This window comes from Zingiber officinale, chromosome 5A, assembly GCF_018446385.1.
Source record: "Zingiber officinale cultivar Zhangliang chromosome 5A, Zo_v1.1, whole genome shotgun sequence".
In the NCBI taxonomy this organism is placed as follows: Eukaryota; Viridiplantae; Streptophyta; class Magnoliopsida; order Zingiberales; family Zingiberaceae; genus Zingiber; species Zingiber officinale.
Window position 1 is genome coordinate 20,833,392 of NC_055994.1, and position 23,730 is coordinate 20,857,121.

Sequence of the window (23,730 nt, forward strand, 5' to 3'; positions counted from 1 at the left end):
AATTGGGACTACTAAATCTTTTCTATAGTATAACAACTAAGGGATTGGCAAACATTTTAAATCCTAAGAGTCACAAAAATATTTGGTCAAGATCAACTCCTTAAAATCCCCATGAATTTTGTATGTCACGATAGTGTGGACGTATACAAAATCAAAGAGGAGATTTTATCCATTAATTTTATTATCTCATCAACTTTACTTTATGACGAATAAAATTAATAGTTGATCTGGTCAAAACTTTTGAATTTAAAATAACATTGATTCCTCAAACAATATTATTTAAATTCACCAACACCTCAAACACCGTGAATTTTGCATGCCACGATAGTATGGACGTATGCAAAATTGAACATTTGTAAGAGGAGGGGTTTGTTGGATCGAGACCGCGCTAGAGGGGGGGTGAATAGCGCTCGTGGCTATTTTGTACGATTATCGGAAATCTATCGAATTATCAGAGTAATAAGCAGCGGAATAAAACAATCAACCACAGAGACACAGGGAATTACTTTGTTCGGAGCCTAAGGCGACTCCTACTCGAAGGCCCGCGATCCTTGATCGCTTCCGGTGGGCAACAACTATAATCTCGATAAGAATTACAAGCTTCTTACAAAGAAAGTATTATAATAAAGTTATACCGACAACTTAAAGAAGAAGAAAGCGGAGCTCCGGGTTGTCGGAATGTTGTAGCAGCACTTCGGAATGATTTTGTTAGCAGCACGTTGAAGAAGGAAAGCCTCAAACTTGATTCCCTAAAGTGCTGGTCGAAGCCCCCTTATAAAGGGTGTTCAAGGCGCCTCCATGCTGCCTAGTCTTCCGCGTGGATCAGATCTGAACTGGTCGAACTTCATCCCTTGGAGGCGCCTTATACCCTGCTCAAGGCGCCTTCCAAGGCGCCTTATACTCCCTTCAAGGCGCCTTCGATGAACTTTCGCAGCCAGCTCAGCTTTTGCACCCAAGGCGCCTCCAAGCTCCATGGAGGCGCCTCGGACACTGTTCATCCGAGGCTTTAGGTTGCTCCTTTGCACCTGCAAGATACGTTAGTCCCAAACAATATCCTGCAACACAAAGTTAGCACAATAAACATGATAAATGAAGTATAGACAGTCTCCGGACTGTCCGAGTCTGACTTCGGGTTTCCGACCGGAAACCCTAGGTCGACCCGACGCCTACTGTTCCCTCTACGGGGAACGCGTCCTCACCTACTCCACTCAAGATTTCCAGATCGACTGGACTTTTGCTCAGCACTCGATACTTCCGGACTTTCTACTGGACATCCGCTTCCCGGCTAGTCCAGACTTTCACCTGGTTCGCGACACCAGGACTTTCCACCTAGGGTTACCACCCCCTAGGATTTTTGCCTGAAGCCATCGACCTGCCAAGACTTTCCGCATAGGGTTACCACCTCCTATGACCTAGGGTTACCACCCCCTAGGGTTTTCCCTTTGCCTAACCGCAGCTAGGACTTTTCTCCACCTAAGGTTACCACCCCCTAGGACCTAGGATTACCACCCCCTAGGGTTTTCACCTGCTTAACCGCAGTTAGGACTTTCCTGACATACTCATTCAACATGTTAGATAACATAGAATCTTAACTTTGAATCCCTTTGCCATTATCAAAACTTAGGTTCGATCGTCGGATGCTTCCTGCACCAACAAGGTTTACCCATTAATTATCTTGTCAATAAATCTTTATGACAAATAAAATTACCTCAAACACCGTGAATTTTGTATGCCACTATAGTGTGGGCGTATACAAAATCAAACATTTGTAAGAGGGGTTTTTAATTTTATTATTTTGTCAACCTATTTATTTGACAAATTAATAGTTGGTTTTCTTCGGTCACACAAATAATAGTAGTGACTCCGTTGGGGAGGATACTATTAGACGTGCCTAAGTGTATACCATTACTTGACACTAAGTCCATTAATAAGATTATGCCCCTTCCGATGGAGAAGATCACACGCTCTTAATTAATTTCCTATAGTCATCCTAAATGGAAGTTTGATCTAGTGATCCACAAACAAACTCATCCGATATGGAGGAAGGCACTCAGAGCCAACGCGCAAGTTTGTTTGCATCACTTATAAACTAGTAATGGAGACCGTGGAATTTATTAAAATAAATGCCTCTCCCACTTAGTTATTTAAAGTGAGGAATTTTGACTATGCTAGCCTACTTAACATGCATACTAACAAGCACACACAGCACAACATAAAAAGCAATAAATAGAAAAACTAATTTTCAACTATTAAGGCTTTTATCTATTGTTGTCCTCCGTGTGTCGCCAACCCTAGCTGCTGCCATCTTTGGCCACCGCCACCGGGTCTAGTTGTCGCATCCATCTTGCTCCTTGTTCTGCTGCGCCTCTGGTCCTCAAAAGGTTCCACGCCTTACAAGATTCGATCTGCGACATAAATAGAATTTTACATTTTTCGATCCTATATTTCTCAAAGGAATGTACATGTATCTAGATCAAAAAAAAAATCCTAATAAAACTAAATACAACTCCTGCTGTATTTTATAATACAATATGCACACACAATAAAATGCCCTTAACATGTCCAAGGGTCTAATCATACACACAATATCTATAAGTCATAATAGTTGGATCCTGCATCCACAAAGTTAGCACATCCTACTATTATCCTGCCTAAATTATGTATGACATGTGCATAATTAAACTAATACCAAATACACAGAGGCAAAACCCTAGCTCTGATACCAATTAGTGGTTGCTACTCGGAAAGCCTAACAGTTTCACTGTACAAAAATTTTGTACAAAGGTCTGAACCTTTTCCTAGCTACCATGTGTTCTTTTAAATTAAACTTGGATCGCCTGTGGAACTTAACACGTTTGATCCTAAGTTTAACTTATTTGTTCTTTTAGGTTTAGACTTGGATCTCCTGCGGAACTTAACACGTTCGATCCAAATCACCTAGGTCACAAAGACAATTAAATATCTATTTCCAAAATCAACTTCCAGTACTACATGGCGAGGCACTTGGCCTTCTTGTATATGGGAGCAACCACCACCGACTAGACAAAGCCTTTTAAGGAAATTAAATATTTAACCTTCCCATAGTAACCCTAGGTTAACTGCTAAGAACAATCAAATCACAAGGAAAAGAAAAAACAAAAGAACACAACTTCGAAAACTAATTCGAAAAACTAGAATCGCATGTCTCTTGTATTTGGTATTTTTACAAAGAAATAAAACTAACATGATGCGGAAAATAATTATTAGTTATACCTTTCTTTGTGAGTAATCACCTCTTGATCTTCTACCGTCTTCCTCTTCTAATCTCGGACGTTGTGTGGGCAACGATCTTCCGAGACGAGAACTACCTAGCACCTTCTTCTCCTTCCTTCAAGTTTCGACCAAGCACAAAACCTCTAAAGGATGAAGAACTTTTTCCACCAACCAAGCTCCAAGGGATGCAAGCTTTCTCTTCTTCTTCTCCAAGCTAGAATCCGGCCACCAATTAAAACTCCAAGAGCATGAAGAGGTTCGGCCACAAAGAGAAGAAGAAGAGAAGAAAGAAGAGCCGGCCACACCACCAAGGAAAAGAGGGAGAAAAAGAATAGAGGTTGTTGTGTATTTTTGAAGGCACCTCTATCCCCTCTTTTATAATCCTTGGCCTTGGCAAATAAGGAAATTTAAATAAAAACTTCCTTAATTCCTTTGCCATGAAAAAGAATAATTAATTAATTAAAAATTAATTTTCTTTTTCCAAATTATTTGGTCGGTCACTTTCTCCCCAAAACAAGGAAAGTTTTAATTAAGAATTAAAACTTCCTAATTTGTTTCCAAAATTTTATAAAAATTTCTCCAATAATTTTTATCCCTTCATGATTGGTTAATAAAAAGAAAATTTTATAAATTAAAATCTTTCTTTTAAACATGTGGATAATTTCCAAAAAGGAAAGTTATCTCTAAAAATTAAAATCTCCTTTCAATCTACAAATAAGGAAAGATATCAAATCTTTTCTTAATCTTTTGTAGAAACTAATAAAAGAGAATTTTTAATTTTAAAACTTTCTTTTAAATCATGAACATGATTAAAAGGAAAGGTTTTACCAAAATTAAAATCAACCTTTTAATCTACAAATAAGGAAAGAGATTTAGCTCTTCTCTTAATCTTTTGTAGAATCTTATAAAAGGAAAGATTTAAATTTTTAAACTCTCTTTTAAATCATGTTATCCACATAAGAAAAATTTTAAAATTAAAATTCCTTTTTATTTTAATAGGGCCGGCCACCTAAGCTTGAGTTCAAGCTAGGGCCGGCCACATGAATTCACCCATGAACCAAGTCATGGCCGGCCCTAGCTTGGTCTCCAAGCTAGCTTGGCCGACCCCTATAGGATGAGTAAGAAGGTGGGTATAGGTGGGTATAGTACTCTATAATTAAGAGGCTACGATAGGGACCGAGAGGAGAAATTGGTTTTGGTCTCCCGATAAAATTAAGCATCCCGTGTTCACCCCGAACACACAACTTAATTTTATCAATAATAATTCATTCCACTAGAGAACTATTATTAAACTACCGCACCAATCCCAAATTACATTTTGGGCTTCTTCTTATTATGAGTGTGTTAGTCTCCCTGTGTTTAAGATGTCGAATGTCCACTAATTAAGTGAGTTACTGACAACTCATTTAATTAATATCTTAGTCCAAGAGTAGTACCACTCAACCTTATCGTCATGTCGGACTAAGTCCACCTGCAGGGTTTAACATGACAATCCTTATGAGCTCCTCTTGGGGCATTATCAACCTAGATCACTATGACACAGTTTCCTTCTATAATCAACAACACACATTATAAGTGATATCATTTCCCAACTTATCGGGCTTATTGATTTATCGAACTAAATCTCACCCATTGATAAATTAAAGAAATAAATATCAAATATATGTGCTTGTTATTATATTAGGATTAAGAGCACACACTTCCATAATAACTGAGGTCTTTGTTCCTTTATAAAGTCAGTATAAAAAGAAACGACCTCAAATGGTCCTACTCAATACACTCTAAGTGTACTAGTGTAATTATATAGTTAAGATAAACTAATACCTAATTACACTACGACCTTCCAATGATTTGTTCCTTTCCATCTTGGTCGTGAGCTACTGTTTATAATTTATAATGTACTGATAACATGATCCTCTGTGTGTGACACCACACACTATGTTATCTACAATATAAATTAATTGAACAACTACATTTATCATAAATGTAGACATTTGACTAATGTGATTCTTATTTCTAAATAAATGTTTATACCAAAAGCTAGACTTTTAGTATACATCCTAACATAGACGATACTAAAGGACAAAGACATGACTCTTCAATCAGATTCTTTATCATTATATTTATGTATTTACTTTTTTATGTCACGTTTAATTGATGAAACTAGATCTTCTTGTTTTTATATTTCCTATACGTGAGTTCTTTATATTTTAGAATTCATGAAGCTTAGATTTTTACAAGAACTAACACGAAGATAATTAGCATGGGGGCGAAGACATCTGCTCCTTCACCTGGGGCGAGTCACGTGGGGTCATCGTTGAATTTTTTTTTTTTTGGTTAATCTTTGAAATCATACAAAATCTATTAATTTTGAGGTAATCAAATTTGAGACTTTTAGCTCTTTTACTAATATGGTGATACGTTTCATTATTGAAAAATCATCTATTATTATCTGAACTAAATGAGGTTAAATAATTTAATAAATAATTAAGATTATCAATAATAATCTGGTATAAAATACATCCTCCTAATAGTTGATAGGAAATTTTCATAGATATGAGTAAGTAATCCTAAAATTAATCGAGCATAAGATATCTCATGTCAATTAAATATATGTCTTACTCCCAAAAAAAAAAACAAATAGAGAAAAACCAACCTTTCCAATTGTGTGGAGGTGTTGTCAAACACGAAACATCTGCATAAGGATTGGCTCCATCGGCAGCCCAATCCACTCGATTCGCAAACTTCACAAATGGCCTCATGACACGTTACCAACTCTTTCGTCGGATCGGAACCTTTTTCAAATTGCCCAAATGGATGTGGATCTGGATATCTGATTCGAATCTCTACCAGTCACCGCCCGCTTGGTTGAGCCGCTGCTCCTCCGCCTTCCTCAGTCAGTCCCATTCCCATCGGGAGCCATGAAGAAGGCCGCCGCAGTCGCCGAGTGGTGCGATGCTGGAGGACGCGAACTGGCGCCAGAGGCGGTTGGGAAGGAGGAAGAGGGCAGCGAGGAGGAGGAGGTATCCTCGTCGGCGTCGCATGGAAAGCTCTACGAGGCGTATAACGAGCTGCACGGGCTGGCTCAGGACCTCGAGACGCCCTTCGATGCGCCGGCGGTGATGGTGGTGGGGCATCAGACGGATGGAAAGAGCGCCCTCGTGGAGGCCCTCATGGGTTTCCAGTTCAACCACGTTGGCGGCGGCACCAAAACCCGCCGTCCTATCACGCTCCATATGAAGTACAACCCTTCTTGCGTTGTTCCCGTTTGCCGCCTCGTCTTCGATGCTGACCCCTCCGTCAGTGGTCGCATGTCTCTCCCGGAGATCCAGGTGCTTCCCATAGTAGTTGGTACATCCGTCCATATTTTCCCTATTTTTCCTACATCTGAGAATTCGTTGACGTTTCGGTTTTTCTTGCGAGTTTTCGTAATCATCAAAAATTGCATTTTTATTTTTTAGTTTTTTCCCCCAAAAGGTCGTAGCATTATGTACTTGTTCTAGTGCTTCTGGACCGCCTAACATTGTGCTTCGGATATTAGTAAAAATTCTCATGTTTGCCTTGGAGGTAAATTTTATTCATCTATTTATCCTATAATTAGTTGTGTTTTAGTATTATTGATTATTAAATTGTGCCCAATGTAATGCAAATTTACTGTTAGAAACAGACGCATGGAATTCAGATATAACAACTAGTGAGAGCATATCTTGTAGGAAATATGGCTAGATTTTCGATAACCTGTTTTTTTTCTCTCTAAAAGAAGATAGGTAACGAGACCCCTCAAATACTTCACATTTGGATGAAAATGGATTTTATAAATTCAAGATCTTGGCAATAACTTTCAAGGTCCTTAATAACTAAGCTAGCCAGTACCCTCTGGTTATTTTGTTTCGTGGGCATCTTTTGCTTCCTCGTAGGCCTTCATTGAAGCAGAAAACATGAGGCTGGAGAGCGATCCTTGTCAGTTCTCAGAGAAAGAAATCATTATAAGGGTCGAGTACAAGAACTGCCCAAATCTTACTATTATTGATACGCCAGGTCTAATAATTCCTGCTCCAGGTCGAAGAAACCGAATCTTGCAGGTATACTTATTTTGTATTTTATTTTCTTATTTTACTCATTCAACAGTTTTAATTCATAAGTATCCTCGCTCACTTGAGTTGTCAATTTACTTAGTGTGTATGTTTAACAGAAATTGATTCTGTTTATGATATGATGTCGATGAGACACCTCGCTTTCCCAATGTCGCTATTCCTTGCACAGATAAAAGTTGTTGACTGGTATAATTCAGCAAGAAATTGTCCTATAAAAGTTGCTGTTCCTTTCTAGTGTGTTGACTCTGATTGGAATTTTAACTAGCTTTGAGCTTGATTAGCTAAAAAAATTACTTAGCTAATAGTTCCTTCAAAAAGGTCCAAGATGTTTGGGATTTTGTAGGCTTGAGATTTCTTTTGGCTTAGTAATGTTGGCTAACTTTCGTTTGCTTACCTTTGATGTGAAAAATATTTGCAGGGACAAGCTCGTGCAGTAGAATCACTTGTGCGAGCTAAAATGCAGCATGAAGAGTTCATCATCTTATGCCTTGAAGATTGTAGTGATTGGAGTAATGCCACAACACGTAGAATAGTGATGCAAGTTTGTGCCATCATCTTTTAGTAGCTTGTTCTCACTTTGCTTTACTTTGTTTTAGTAGGGTGTAATTATCTATCACTTTTCAGGTAATATGAATTTTGGTATAGATTAGATGCATCTAAGTAAATATGTTCTCTTGTTTCTGTGATATGCAGGTTGATCCTGAGCTTTCAAGGACAGTAATAGTATCCACCAAGCTGGACACTAAAATTCCACAGTTTGCACGGGCCTCAGATGTTGAAGTTTTTCTTAGACCACCCGCTTGTACATTGGATGGTTTTTTGTTGGGTGGTTCACCCTTCTTCACTTCTGTGCCCTCCGGGAGAGTTGGCTCTCAGAATGATGCTGTGTATCGTTCCAATGAGGAGTTCAGAAAAGTTCTGTTTCCTTTATACTTCCTAATTCACTGATGTTTCATAAATCTTAATTATATACGATCTTACGATCTTATAGTCTCTCCCTCTTTGTTTTATGATTTAGTGTACATAAGTTGAATATTTTTACTCCTTCCTATGATCTTATAGCCTATCTTCTCCTGAACTATGTTTATTAACTGGTCGATGTGGTATGCTTGCATGTTTGGAATTAGATTTACATGTCTTTATGTTACTTCATGCCCATGTTTCTTTTGTTGGTTAGCATGACTAAACTTAAAAAAAAAAATGGCCAGGAATGTTGGTGGAACCAAGCCTTGTCCATTTTTTACAGAATGTTTAAGTTCCCTCATAGGCATTATGGTTCAAATTTATTGTTTATTCATGTTGTTTTTCTTTTGAAATTAGGCCATCTGTTTGAGAGAAATAGAAGACATTTCTTCTTTAGAAGAAAAGCTTGGCAGATCATTGTCCAAAGAGGAAAGAAGTAGAATAGGTGTTAGTAGCCTTAGGTCATTTTTGGAAGAGCTATTGCAGAAAAGGTACTAATATTGTTCAGTCTTTTTTTCTAAGGTTGACTTGTTTTTGGATTACCTCAGGTTGTTATTTCAGTGTCTGTCTTAAATTATGCTCGAAGGTACTTGGATAGTGTTCCTCTGATTATCCCACTTTTGGAGAAGGAACTTCATAGTACTACAAGGAAGTTACGAGACATCAACCAAGAACTCAGGTGAATGCTTGTGGATTGTGATAAATGGTGAATTGCATTTTCTTTCTCCTGAACTTAAATTATTGGGATTGGAATTTTCTTTTTGATACTTGACATTTTCTTTACTTATTTCCTTTCTTACAGTAATTTGGATGAAACGAAATTGAAGGAGAAGGGACGTGCATTCCATGATTCTTTTGTGACAAAGGTTGCTCATCAATTCAAGCTGTTGTTTTGTTTTTTCTATTTTGTTTTACGGTTAAATGCTGTGCTGATCCATGAATTTTTTCCCCCAGTTATCTTTGCTATTGAAAGGCACAGTTGTTGCTCCTCCTGATAAATTTGGTATATTCATTATCTTTTAATTCCATAGGTCCCTCACTTCATTTTTTTTCCTCGTTTTTTTTTTTTTTGGATTAGAAACCAGAATGCCTAATTGCTAGTGCAAAATAAAACTGTTGAATTTTCAGGAGAAACTTTGCTGGATGAGAGGACCCTTGGTGGAACATTCACGGGAACTGATGGTATTCAGCTTCCACACAAGATGATGCCTGTAAATCTTCTGCCATAATGTAGACTGTATACTAGTTTTTCTTGACCATCAGTATAATAAAAAAAAAAAAAAAAAAAAAACTGTAGGCTTAGTCATCCAAATGGTATCTCCTCAGAATGCTGGGATGCGTCTTTACGGGGGTGCACAATATCATCGAGCCATGGCAGAATTCCGTCTCATTGTTGGAGCTGTCAAGTGTCCTCCTATCACCAGGGAGGAGATTGTAAATGCTTGTGGCGTTGAAGATATTCACGATGGAACAAACTACTCTAGGTTCTTTTATTTATTTTGTTTCTTTGCTATGTTATCTCGTTGATTTATGAAGTATCTTTGTTTAATCAATTTTTGTTGCTCTAGGACGGCCTGTGTCATTGCTGTTGCCAAAGCTCGTGATACCTTTGAGCCGTTCCTTCATCAGGTTCCTATTTGAGTATCATTAGAGTTCTTTTTTGTCATTGTGTATTTAGTCCTGCTTTCAGAGTTCCATTGTAGATGGCAGACCAGAAGAGAAACTAGCCTCCTCTTTCTCCTTGAGTAACAACCCCTCTCAACTGGTTGCTTGTATTTGAAAGTGGCTCAATCTTCTTTTAGGTCAACATTAAAACCACATAATGACATGAACTTGCATTCTCTACATGTCCAGGGATGAGCAAACAATTCTCCACACTCAACATGATTATCTGCATTGGAATATTCACATTTGGCTGAATCCACGTATTAGTATGTATAATTTATCTGATAGGCAACTTTTTTTCTTCCTACAGTTGGGCTTCAGACTTTTATATATACTGAAGAGACTGCTACCGATCGCCATGTATTTGCTTCAGGTAGTTTCACTTTAGACTTGTGCCTGACAATAACACACCGTAGTATTAATTATGAGTTTCAACAGAAAGACGGAGAATATCTAAGTGGCCATGAAGTTTTTCTGAGACGTGTTGAGACAGCCTTTAACAATTTTGCTGAGTCAACTGAACGATCATGCCGTGATAAGTAATTATGCTCGCACTTTCGAAAATATTTATTTAGTCACCAAATATCCTATCATGCTGTGTCATTTAGGCCATATAACCCTTAATTCGTCCATGAAACATAGTTAAAATGCCCTGCCTTGTTAGACAAGTAGATGACTGAGCAAATAATTGCATTGTTAGTATTTGCTGAGAGACTTATGCAACTCTCTTGTTCTGTATGCATTAAGATGTATGGAAGACTTGGTAAGCACCACGCGCTATGTCACCTGGTCTCTTCATAACAAGGTTAGTATATTCTTTCTTATAACATTAACATCATAAGTGGATTCTACTCTTCCATATTCAGAATGTTCAAATTACAGAATCGTGCCGGATTACGCCATTTCTTGGATTCATTTGCTGGCTCCGAGCAGTTAAATACTAGCTCTACTACATCAGGTGTTCAGCAGGAACCACATATGGGGTTGAATGACAGTAAAATTGATAGATTGAAAACAGATCCAAATCCTAACAATTTGACAGCAGAGACAAGGCTTGCTGATCTTTTAGATAGCACATTGTGGAACCGAAGACTGGCTCCTTCATCTGAAAGAATTGTTTATGCCTTGGTATACCAAATTTTCCATGGGATCAAAGAGCACTTCCTTGTATCCACAGAATTAAAGGTTTGTGCGTATCTTGTTTTACCATCTTGTCTTGTGTTACTTTCATGCATTACCTCAGTCGTTCAATCACCTACTGAAACTTCATTTCTAAGCAGTCTAATGGCAATTTCTCCACCCTTTCTGCAGTTCAATTGTTTTTTCCTCATGCCGGTGGTCGACAAGTTGCCAGCCCTTCTGCGTGAAGACCTGGAATCTGCCTTTGGAGATGACTTGGACCATATTTTCGACATTACTCAGCTGCGCCACTTGCTTGGGCAACGTAGATGTGAATCCGAGATTGAGCTAAAACGGGTATTGACATCGAATCTGCCATGTGAGTTGCTTTCTTTCTTGTTTACTAACTCAGATGTATTGGTCGTAACCTGCAGTTGCAGAGGCTGAAGGGAAAGTTCAGAGAAGTGAACGAGCATTTGAGCTCCTCCATCTGTATCTGACCACTAGAAACCTTCAGCCAAAATCATATTGGTGATGCAAAAGGTATTCCTACCAAACTCGCTGTGCTAAGAACATAACGTAAATTTTTTTAGATTTGTTTTTTAGATCAGTGCTTGTTTTCTGTGAGGAGAAAGATCGATGCTGAATCTTTTGTAGGATCTCTATTAGATCTTGTATCATTTATTTAGAAGCATTTCATTTCATGTAGTACCCCTAAGAATGCTTCTGTAATATTGAACGTGGGATCTTATGGATTTACATAAACTCTACTATTAAATAGTATTAAAAATTTTATTATTTCAAATGTATAGCTCTAAATTTATTTGAGAATTGAAATTTATAATTGTATTGAGAAGATAAAGATGTAGGAATTTATCATGATAGATTTGTTGCTGAAGAAAAGATGTAGGATCTTAATGAATTTAGATATCTTCATATTTGTATGATATTGTCCACTTTGGGCTTAAACTCTCATGGTTTTTGCTCTTGGACTCTACCCAAAAGGTCTCATGCTAATGGAGATATCTTTTCTCTTTATAAACCCATGATCTTTCCTATATATTTTACAATATGGGACTATGTTTTTAATCTTGCAAATCCAACAAAAGAAAGTCGAGTGCAATATTCTAGATAAATAAGCTAAATTATTGAGTACAATAAATAGATAGATAGATAGCTAAAACAAAATAGTTAACAAAATTATTAATATTTTTAGGCAAAATTAAAGTCCAAGACTTTTTAAAACTAAGTTATTGGAGGAAATCAAAGATTATTTTTATTGAAATACAATCAAATTAGATGAATACATTTGAAATTTTGTATGCACGTATTTATTGAGATAACTTTGTACGACATGGGGTAGGGATCCTGTGGTCCAGGATCCCTGGACCACCCCTGGATCCTTGTTCATTCATTGGTTGGATGAATTGGATCCCATCTGTTTAACAGGTGGGATCCAGTTCATCCAACCAATCAATGGACAGGGCCTCTTCTGGTCCAGAATTTTTTGGACCAGAGAATCTGGCCTTGTACTACATGAGGCTTTGAACATTGCACTATATGAGGTCATCCAAGTTTTAGCTCCATAAGCCTTAGAGAGTGTTTGGTAGAGTTGTTACTAAAGGCTTTTTAGATTCTAACTACATGTAAATATTTTTGAATGCTTGTGGATGTCAATTTTTGCTTTGTAACTTTTACTCAAAAGTTGGAAGTAAGACTTTTTCTTATTTCTGCTTTTTATTTATAGTCTAAAATTGGAAGTTGACATTTATGTTTTTAATAAATTTATTATTTTACATAATTACCACCACATATTTGATCTTAATAAATTTATCATTTGCCCCCGGTGTTATGGTGTAGCGGCAGGGCATCTAGGCTGTCACCCAGGTACCCGCGATTCGAGCCCAAATTATAACAAATTTGTAGAAATTTTTCTTCCAAATGGGACACACAATTAAATGATGTTGGGCTCCTGGGTTACCCGTTGTGAGCGCTTCCGATTTATCCTGGTGGTTGGTGGGAAATTTCGATGGGACTGAGCCGGTCACCCGAGGTTCGACGTTACCCAGCCTGGTTAATCATTTTTTTTAATAAATCCACCACACTTCTATGATATTTATTTTTAAATAATATTTTATATTTTTTTATAATTTATATTTCTAGAATTTTTTATACATATTTTTGTATATTTATATAAATTTTTTTTATTTTTATTCTTATTAATTTTATATATTTTTTCATTATAAACAAATTAATTTTGAAACCATATTTAAAATATAATAATAATAATTATATAAACAAATAGTATATCAAAATTATATTTAGATAATTAAAAAAGATTAATTTATATAGTTTAAAGATATTGTTATAATTTAATAAAAATTAAGCTTACATATTTTTTGTATTTACATAAATTTTGTTTTTTTTTTTGTTTTTGTTTTTATTTTTGTTTTTAGTTTTATTAATTTTATTTTTTTTTTCATTATAAAAAAATTTAATTTTGAAATCATATTTAAAATATAATAATTATTATATAAACAAATAATATATCAAAATTATATTTAGATAATTGAAAAGGATTAATTTATGTAGTTTAAGGATATTGCTATTAAAAAATTAAACTTAGAAGTAATTATTCATTAAACATTTTAATTTTGAGCACAAATTTTCTGGACCACAATTTGCAGTCCAGAGAATGGACCATTATATCTATTGGTTGATGAGGATAGATCTCATCTATTAAATAGATGGGATCCATCCCCATCAACCAATCAACTTGTGTGGTCCATCCTCTAGATCATGATTTACAGTCTAGAGGATCCTGACTATTAACTTTACCTTATATTAACTTTTAACTTCCATCTTCAAATACTCTATGCTTTAGCTTCTCACTAACTTAAAAAAAAAACTCTATATTTAAATAAAGTAAAATCTTTTCCTAAACACTTCCTTAATAGTGTATAATAGTAGTTAAGAATATATTCTATTGAAACTGATGTGTTCTCCATAGGTGTTAATCTCTTGAGACATCATTGTAGTTGGCCCCAGAGTTATGATGTAATGGTAAGGTATTCAGATTGTCACTCAGATACCCGTGATTTGAGCCCCAACTATAATAAATTTGTAGAAATTTTTCCTCCAAATGGGACACGTAACTAAAGAATGTTGGATTCTTGGATTGCCCGCTGCGAGCGCTTCCCGATTTACTCTGGTGGTCGGTGGGAAACTTCCATAAGACTAGATCGGTCATCCCAGACTCGACGTTACCCAGGCTGATTAATTTTTTTTTTTTTTTGAGACATCATTATAGTCGGTTAATTAAAAGAAATATGAAATAAATTAGTAAAAAAAATTAAAAATGGTAAAATTAATGAATTGCTAAATTAAAATGTTTTTTTTCTTTCCATAGAACCATGCTTTTGTACTCTTGTAACGTCTCTGAAATGCTTTTGTACCCTTGTCAAAAATTTGCATATAGCAAGAATAAATGTTACGTTTCTTGTGAGAGCAAAAGAAATAAAGCTACATTGGATTTTGTTACATATTTTCTATGTAAAGATCCTTTTTAGCAGTAAGGTATATCTACATAAACACAATAAATATACTTGTGGGTTGCATATTTTCTATGTAAAGATCTCAAAAATTTGTTTGAGATCCAAGCCAAACAAAGATAGATCCAGTTAGAAAATGAGGTAGCCAAGGTGCCAAGAATGGAATCAACCAGCTACAAAGGTCAGCACCAACTATGAATGATGTGTGATGATGCTTTGGCTGCAGCTGCATGTTTAGAGACAAAAAAAAAATGAAATGTGATACGCATTGTATCAGTATTTAATCCTGTCTGAAAACGGAGAAGATGACAAGTTGAGGATGTAGCTCGAACGTTGATTGGGCGAATACTCCATATGGTCCTGCAACACAAAGTCATTCATACCGGGCCGGGAAGGGGTTCCTGGTATTGATCCTCCGACGTTCAAGTCAGCCTCATGTGATGTAGAGAATAGCAGACAATTGTAGCTAGAGCGTGTGAAATAATGAAGTTACGCATACTTTCACCTGTAGATGAGAACCCCCTTTTATAGTGCCACTGTAGTATTTATGCACGCATCTCAAGACATAACACGTTTCCCCAAATGTCTTAGGAAAAGACCCGACAAAAAGTACCTCTGACACATTTCCTTAAGCGAGTATGCAAATTCCTGATGTAACCAATTGGAAGCTTCCAAAGTACAATTTATCCGCGGAACATGCTCTGCTGTCAGTGGTGCAAACCTTCAAAAGAATACGAGGAGATATGGGGACCCATATGGGGGTGGGTCCCGCTGTAGGCCGATAGGCGTCCGATTAGACGGGAACACCCCGCTCGGTCGTGTTGAACAGAGCAATCTCCTTTCGCTTGGTTTCCTCGTTATCAGAGGGCAGCCTTTTACCCGAACAGACACGTCGTCTGCTTGGCGAGGACAATGGGCGAGTAATGCAATGTTTGTTTATCCTTTAGTCGTATGCTGCAATTTGGCCTTGCTCGTCCGTTCGGTCGTGTGGTCCGCCCTGCGATACTTGGTCTGCTCGGCCACCTTTGGACACCTTTTTTGATTTTGACTTCTACGTCCACCGGTCTTTTTTTCTTTGACCTATTTTTGGTGGAACCCCTCTTCATTACCGCATCAATATTCATTCCTCACCTACAGAATCCTGATATTTCCATCCATCCCTTTCGACGTTGTCCCCATCTTCTTCATTTTCCTAGCTGTGAAGTTGGATTAGGCTTGCTTCGTTTTGTAGTCTTACCAAGAGTACCTCTCGCAAGATGAGTTTCTCGATCACTGAATTCCTCTATGGCATGCTCAGCAGCAGGTGCAACATTACTATGTTCTTCAGAATTATGGCCAGGATGCTCCCTTTTGAAATGGAGGTTCAGTTTATACTCGTGGATGTACCCCATTGTTAATTAAGATACTGCCATCTTTCTCAATTGTTGCAGTTGTGATACTAGTTCTCTATGAGAGATTTTTAGGATCTGTTCTAATACATACCATAGTGAAATCAAACTGCCAAATGTTGAAACATAGGACAATTTTGCGAAGAAGTCACACATCTCTATCGAAAGTGATTGCTCCAACAACAATCTGAAGTGGCTAGAAAAAGAGGGAAAAAACAACTTCCAAGTTGTTCATTCTGAACCTTGTCAACATATTTTCAAAGTGTACTGTCACATCTACGCTATCTTAAGCTACTCCCGATCTCATAATTTACTCCTTCCCCTAAAATCTTATATTGCAAAATCATTTGATAGTTTCTCTTAATATTTTCAATGCCCGGCATTCTACAGTTCCCAAATATACCATTTGAAATTTGAATTTGAACATGATTCATCTCTACAATGTTTGCATGTGGTTCATCATCTATCAGATTAACCTTACCAATTACAAGGTATATAATTTATCATAGATTTTCTAGGTGAGATTTCAAAAGTTCCATCGAATATGAAGTGTTAGCTATTGGATTATGAACCCTAGGAATCATTGCATATTGAACGACATAAACTGTAGTGAGGTTGAGTAAAAAGTTACATGAGAATCTAAAATTTACATCTTTATTGGGTTATCAACCGTATGAATCACCCAATATTGAACATCCATTGTAGCACACAAAATCTTCATTTTGCCTGACTATTTTGGTATCAGATTCTTTTTTCTTGGTAGTAATTATTCAATGTCGCTTCTTCCCATAGTTTGAACATCTTTTAGTAGCTCGCCCTCATTTTGTTGGCCTTCCTCTCAAATTTGTACTGAAGACAGAAGTCATTCTCAATTCCCTCTTCCATGTCTTCATTAAGGAGATAATGAGATCGGACACACTTTAGTTTGGTTGAACTGAAATAATTACTTGTAATAGTCATGTTAACATCCTAACTACCAAGGACGATAACAATATCTCAACACCCAAATTTCAACATTGGACATGGTCTCCACCGTGGATTAAAATATTATGTTGAGCTGGTCGAAACGGACGAAATATTTCATTTCACCCGTTGACAAATACGACCCAACACTAGGCCCCTCGACAGTAGCGGAGGCATCACATGACCACTGTGGTCGTCACGGAGGGATCACACGACCCTATCGACCACACTGGAGGGGCACGAAATCCCTACAGTCGTGCCGGAGGTAGGAGTGATCGCGGATCGAGTTGGTTCGATTATTAGGGTAAAAAAAATCCCGCCCTATTAGATCAGATAATACAATATCAGGACCTATATCCGGTCCTATATCCGACGGGTATTATGTATCATATATCCGACGGGTTGTCAGTTATTTGGATATTCGACCCTATATTCAATAAAATATAAAATATAAATATAAAACAACAAAAAAAAATATTTTTTAAAATGATAATAGACATTATTCTTATCTACAGTAACGGTTACAACGTATAACAACTTATCGACAGTAGTGGATAATGTAATATCAGGATCGTACATTCGGCGGATTTTTTTTCGATTCGGGTCGGTATAAACTAGTTGGTCGATTTGACCGGTTAACTGCTCACCCTTAGTCGGAGGGGTCATAAGTCCCCTGTAGTGTAACGTAAGAACGGTCAACGGACAGATTTTTTTAGTTAAAAATGATAACGTAGGTTGATTATCCCAATCAACTCTTAGTTGGGATAATTTAAACACTTAATTAAACTCAAAAAAAATTATCTGATTAATTATATATTTTATTTATTTTAATTTTTAAAATATATAATAAAATTTTTATTTATTTATTTATCTCTATTTTTTCTTTATTAAAAATATATTATTATTATTATATATTTTAAATATTTTATTTTTAGTTATTATATTTTTCAAAATACCACAGGAGTCGTACGACTTCTTAAGAAGGGTTGAGTAAAAATTTGATTAAACCAAATAAATCAATTTTAAAATTTGATTTGGTTTATTCGGAGTTTCATTTTTTTAAAAAAAAAATCAGTTCAATTTTAAAATTTTTTATTTGGTAAAACTAAATACACCGAATAAAATTTTTAAGTAAAAACTGAATTTTTATATCCTATTTTTTAATACCAGAACCAAATTTTATTATAAAAAATAAAATTTTAAATCTTAATTAGAAAAATTCAATTAATTCAGTTAATTCAGTGAACCGGTAAGTTCAATTAGTTCAAAAAAATTTAGTTTAATTTAATTTTAATCGAATACTCATCCCTAGTCGATAAGCGAGATAGGGGGTTTTAATTAAAATTTAAATTGATTATTTTAATCAAAATAAAATAATCTAATTAACTATATATTTTATTTATTTTAATTCTAAAAATTAAAATTATTTATTTATTTATCTCTATATTTTCCTTTTTAAAAAATTATTTTTTATATATTTATGTTAAATATTTTATTTTTAATTAATATATTTTATATTTAGAAAATACTGAAAACATATTGACACTATATGATGATAAGGTATTAAAATCATATTATTTCGATCATAAATAAAAATTTTGATATAACTCCAGATTTTAATTCATAGTATTCATCACTTAACTAAATAGTTGGTTGATAGATTTTAATGATTTAATTTGTAGGAAAAATGCCTTTGATATATATTTTTTTTTTTTAAGTATCCAACTTTTCAAATTAATTAATTTTAGAGATAATAAATTCAATCTCAAGGAAGTTTACCATCGGCTAATAAGATAAATTCAAAAGCATGAACGATGTACCGTTCAACAGTCGATATCCCAAGGTTGTCTTCCAACTAAACGAAACCAATTAGTACACTGCAATTAGGAATTGACCCAATATCTGATTAACTACGGAAGCTCTTTGCAGTGGCACGCAGCAGGGCAATATATAAAAGTAAACCTTTGACATATTTAGATGCATCAAGTGATACGTCAAATATATCTAAAAGGCAACATCATGGACCAAGTTTGATGGAAAACTAGGAGCATTTGCCTATCCAACAACCTTAATTTTCCGTAAATGCTAACTTCAACTACTGTCCTATCAAATTCCAATGTAATTTTTAGGATCAATAAAATTCAATTTTCACAATCTAAAATAAGTCACTAATATTGAATTTGGCAATCCTCAGGTTTCCATCACCCTCGGTCGAACACACTCTTGACTTGGAAAACCCAAGGCTTCAATACCGATTGACAGGGGTTGTGATACAACTAAGATGAGAATGACCACGGTAGGAATACTTTGAAACGAAGAAGAGAAAGACCATGGGAAAATGATAAAACAATAGATCACGTGATATATTTTATATTGTTTATCAATCGTGTCTTTTCCGCATTGAAAATAAAGTCTCCGTTAAAGATATATTTATTGGTATGAGATATTTTTAATAAAATCTAAAAATAAAATTATAAGAACTTATATCTAAAATAGATAATATCATAATATTCATTGGTAGCAAGCGGATCATCGTGAAGCTTAGTGTGGCACTTGAAGGAGAGGTGACCGAAGGTGGTAGTAACGGGTGGCAGTGGGCCACGGGAGGTGCCGGATTGACAACAGGGGTGGTGCGGAGGTTGCAGGAAGCAGCGACAGCAGCACAACATTCCTTCACGCGTGCAGATCATCACAAAGCTTCATGTGGCTGTTGGACGTGACAACAGCGACAATGGGTGGCGGAGGTGGCAGCAATGGGCAGTAGCGACGTGCTGTGGGCAGTGGCGGCAAAGGGGTGAGCATTCGGTTTATTCGGTTAATTCGGTTAATTTGATATTAATTTTGTATAAATTCTTTTTATTGTTATTTTAAACAAATTTAGTTAATTCGGTGTTAATTGAAATAACTAATTCGGTTAATTCAGTTTTAGTAAAACTTTGATTTGATTCGGTCAGCAAACACTAAATCGGTTTTCGGTTAATTCGGTTAATTTATGGACCGAATTAACCGAATGCTCACCCCTGGCGGCAATGCCGCGGTCGCAGGTGACCAGCAGCGGACAACGATGGGCAGTGGAAGGCAAGCTGCGGCAGGTGGTGGCAGCAGAGGAAGATAACAATGATTTTTTATTTTTTTAACTTAAGGATTTGATTAAAATTTTAGTTAATTAAATTAATCAACTCCTAACTATAGTTATAATAAATTAAATACATATAATTAAAGCTCTAAAAAAATCTACAATAATAAAAAAAATATATCCAATTTTATTTATTTATATATATATACTAATAATAATAATATTATCATTAGTAAACCATGAATAATACTATAAAATATCACACTATGTTACGAACTAAAACCTCCAAATAAGCTAGGTTTTATTACATTATCTAAATTGAATCAAACATCCTCTTGTTATGTTTCATTTCCCAAATCTTGGTTAGGTGATTACCTAATATAACAAAGATTATACGTGATAACTTGAACAAAACATAACAAGTGTGTTGTTGCATCAACTCCTAATTTTGGGGCACTATTTATAGCATTCTGGTTATAATTGATTGTTGCTGATGTGGCATTAGAAGTGCCTTCAATGACATCCAAGGGCGTCATTTAAAATCTCATCCTTGTCACAATGACTCCGCAATGGTTATTCAGCATCCTCGTCTAGAGTTGAGTTCACCTGAACCCAACTCCGACCATGCTTCATCCCGACTTATCATCCCTCAGATACTCAACATGTGTACTCTTCCATAACTACTTATCCCTCAAATGTACTGAGTCTGTCGACTTCCTTCTCGTGTCATTCTTCTCGTTTGTTGTGTATTCTGCTCAAGCCCTTGTGTTCATGAGTTCCTGCATACTTAGACACAAGACCTCAAATACATGATGTCTAACTTAACTCGATTGATCACATTAAATCTAATATGCGGTACTCATATGCACCACCTTGACGTTGATTTTTAAATTTCAACACTAAGATGGTGCTTATTTTCATAAAAATGATATTGATTTATAAAAATTAGCACCCTAAATTTTAAATCCTAAAATCCTAGTTTTTAAAATTCTTTCCTCTGCTTCTCCCCTCGTTATCCTCGGCGCCGTGGTGGATGATAAATTAAACGTGTTAAGATTCGTTGATAAATGCCAACGGTGGCATGAAATGGAAAAAAAATTATTAATACAAGGATATTCGATTATAAAAATTAGTATGAATGTTTAATCCTCGATTGTGTATAAAGATAAGGATGAAAATTAAGAACTAATGAGGATGGAAATGAATATAATAAATATGGATGGAAACCAATAATATGAAATCTCATCCTATCCCATCCATAGTCATAATTCCCCTAAAGATTATATACTGTAATTTATTATATTATATTTGATATTTTTAAAATCATAAAAATGCCCTAGAAGGATTTGTCACTTTGTTCCTTCCACCCATCATCTAAGATTTTAGTTTTGCCTTGAGTCACTTTGTTCCTTCCATCCACCATCTAAGATTTTAATTTTGCCGCAAGGCGTAGAAGAGACGGTAGACGTATAGTATTTTTAATATAATGGTCACGGATCAATTTTCTTGAACTTACGATTTGAAATTTATTTTATTATATACCTAAGATCTATATATCTATATTTATCTTTTTTTATATTTATACGATCGATTTTAGAGGACCGTAGCGGATGTATTTTTTTCTTAAGAAGTTTAATAATATTTGATTATTGGGATTTGGGTGTAAAATGATCAAAGCTTTCCAGCCCATTAAATATTTTTGATCATCTTAAATTTTTAAATGATATTTTGTAAAATAATAAATCTCGAGGAATAAAATGAAGTTTCCGGACACATTAATGAAATCATTTTCAGTAAAATATTGTCACTATTTACTAACTCTGAGTTCAAGGTAATGGACTAGAACAGTGGGCCGTTTTCTTAATTTTTTCAGTTATCTAATAATTAAATTTTAGTTTTAATAAATTAAAAGATAATTTTTTTATAGACATTGATCTAAAAAATGCTAAATTGATAGATTATTCATTGCAAATATTTTTTGATTTATTTTTATCTCGATAAAAATTTTGATAGGATCAAATTAATCAGATAGACTTGGAAAGTAGAGCAATAAAAAGACTACTATAGTACAAATAGTGAATATTGTATACCTCTATCAATATTTGGACTTCCCTTTATATAGAACTCCAGTAGCGCGCATGCACGTTTTCCAAAATGAGCACGTTTCTCAAAGCTTTCCTGAAAAGATTTGTTAGGAAAGTGTCCCTGACACAGTATCTTAACAGACCGAGCTTATATCTGAAGTGACAGTGAAAACTTCCGTCGTACGATCTTCTGGCGACCCATGCTTAGTATCGGCGGCACTAACTCCCAAAATGATATCACTGGTGATCCTGTCCGAGTCGCTGAATCAACGGACGCTGGGTACGTGGCGTTCTCCGACTGCTGACGTAGATCTCCGACCACTTGTACCGACTTCCGACGAACCTGCAAAGAAGTCGAGCCGGGAAGGGGTTCCCGGCGACGACCCTCCGACGCTCAAGACAGGCAAACGAAAAACAAGAAGGTGGCTTCCAGGATCAGAGATTTTTATACCTCCGGTGAAGTCTAAGGGCTCTTATATAGAGTTATGGGAGTTTGGTGCACACAAACCGAGGTGTACACGTATCCTATACCATACCGCAGCATGGGCTTGTCAGAAGAGCACGTCTGACGTCATCCTGCTACAGTCTGAGCGTCTCCTTGATGGGACAGCAGAATCCTTTGTCGTACGATACTGAGTATGGTCTGGTCCTCGAACATGCCTGTTGTCAGCAACAGGGGTTACTAAGATGACGTACCCGCTGTCCCATACTTTTTGACTTCCTCTTCCCGGATCGATCATCAAGCCACTCGGCCAAAATATTCGCCTTTGGTCTGGCGTAGGTATCCGTCCGGGAAGGTTCAGGGTCGTCGCCTGCTTGGCTCTCATAGCCTGACAACCTAGCCGAACGGGCAACTGCTCGGCCTTTACTCTTGCTTTGCACTGCGGCCGAGCGATCTAGCCGCTCGGCCATATGATCTTCTTTCCTTCATTGGAAATCTAGGCTCACGGCAAGATGGTTGTTCTCTCGGATGAAGGTCATTGCCTAGTGATCGGCATGTCCCGCCCGCTCGTCGAGCCCATGGGATTGACCCCCCTTTGACTGTTGACCTCCACGTGTAGTTGACCTTGCCCTCATGAGGGCCCTCCGGCCTTATCACCGGATCACTTGCCTCCCCTTTAAGTCCAGTCGAAAGAGGTGTTAAAGTCCGACTGACTGGACTGCCGGTTTGACTGAGTAACAGCCACTATGCTGGGCCCGGGAAGGTTCATCCGCTCGGCTTACCTTCTTCTTCATGCCCGTTCGGCGCTGTCACGCTGACGCCTTCAGTATCCCCTCGAAATTCACGCCGAATCTTCTCCATTAACGCCAAGCACGCGCGCTGCGCGCGGTAATGGGCGTTCATTAAATGCGCCCTGTGTCCTGCTGACACGTGACATCCCGCTGTCGTCAGCGTATGGCGGCGGCGTTACCTCCGATGGGGCAGCCGTCGTTTGAAATTAACGGTCAGATGATAGCTTCGTTTCTTGCGACCTGAATCTGACGACTGAGGCCATTCGGGGCCAACACTATAAAGCTTTCGATCTCTTCTCTCCGCCGCATTTTTGCTCCCTAGTGCTCCGAAGCCTTGCTGCT

At 36.6% G+C, this 23,730-nt stretch overlaps 1 protein-coding gene across 2 annotated transcripts; it reads left to right on the forward strand.

The window, feature by feature from the left end:
• The first annotated feature begins 6,056 nt into the window (after nucleotides 1-6,056).
• LOC121980289 (dynamin-like protein ARC5) lies at nucleotides 6,057-11,898 on the forward strand. Of its 2 annotated transcripts, XM_042532270.1 has the most exons (17): nucleotides 6,060-6,584; nucleotides 7,170-7,334; nucleotides 7,765-7,887; nucleotides 8,040-8,261; nucleotides 8,667-8,800; nucleotides 8,896-8,988; nucleotides 9,112-9,175; nucleotides 9,264-9,312; nucleotides 9,438-9,520; nucleotides 9,636-9,793; nucleotides 9,878-9,938; nucleotides 10,285-10,347; nucleotides 10,413-10,513; nucleotides 10,722-10,779; nucleotides 10,857-11,159; nucleotides 11,286-11,450; nucleotides 11,528-11,898. In XM_042532270.1, exons 1-17 carry the CDS (start codon nucleotides 6,174-6,176, stop codon nucleotides 11,591-11,593), a joined length of 2,319 nt encoding a protein of 772 aa, XP_042388204.1. In that variant the 5' UTR covers nucleotides 6,060-6,173; the 3' UTR covers nucleotides 11,594-11,898. The 2 variants fall into 2 exon arrangements, with proteins under 2 accessions (XP_042388205.1, XP_042388204.1); XM_042532271.1 differs by lacking the exons at nucleotides 11,286-11,450; nucleotides 11,528-11,898 and having other exon boundaries at nucleotides 6,057-6,584; nucleotides 10,841-10,984.
• The last annotated feature ends 11,832 nt before the right edge of the window (nucleotides 11,899-23,730 follow it).

Coding starts and splice junctions, on each gene's coding strand:
- LOC121980289 (XM_042532270.1), top strand. CDS start 6,174: ATGAAGAAGGCCGCCGCAGTCGCCGAGTGGTGCGATGCTGGAGGACGC. Junction 7,888..8,039: donor CACGTAGAATAGTGATGCAA/GTTTGTGCCATC, acceptor TGTGATATGCAG/GTTGATCCTGAGCTTTCAAG. Junction 9,939..10,284: donor TTGAGCCGTTCCTTCATCAG/GTTCCTATTTGA, acceptor TTCTTCCTACAG/TTGGGCTTCAGACTTTTATA.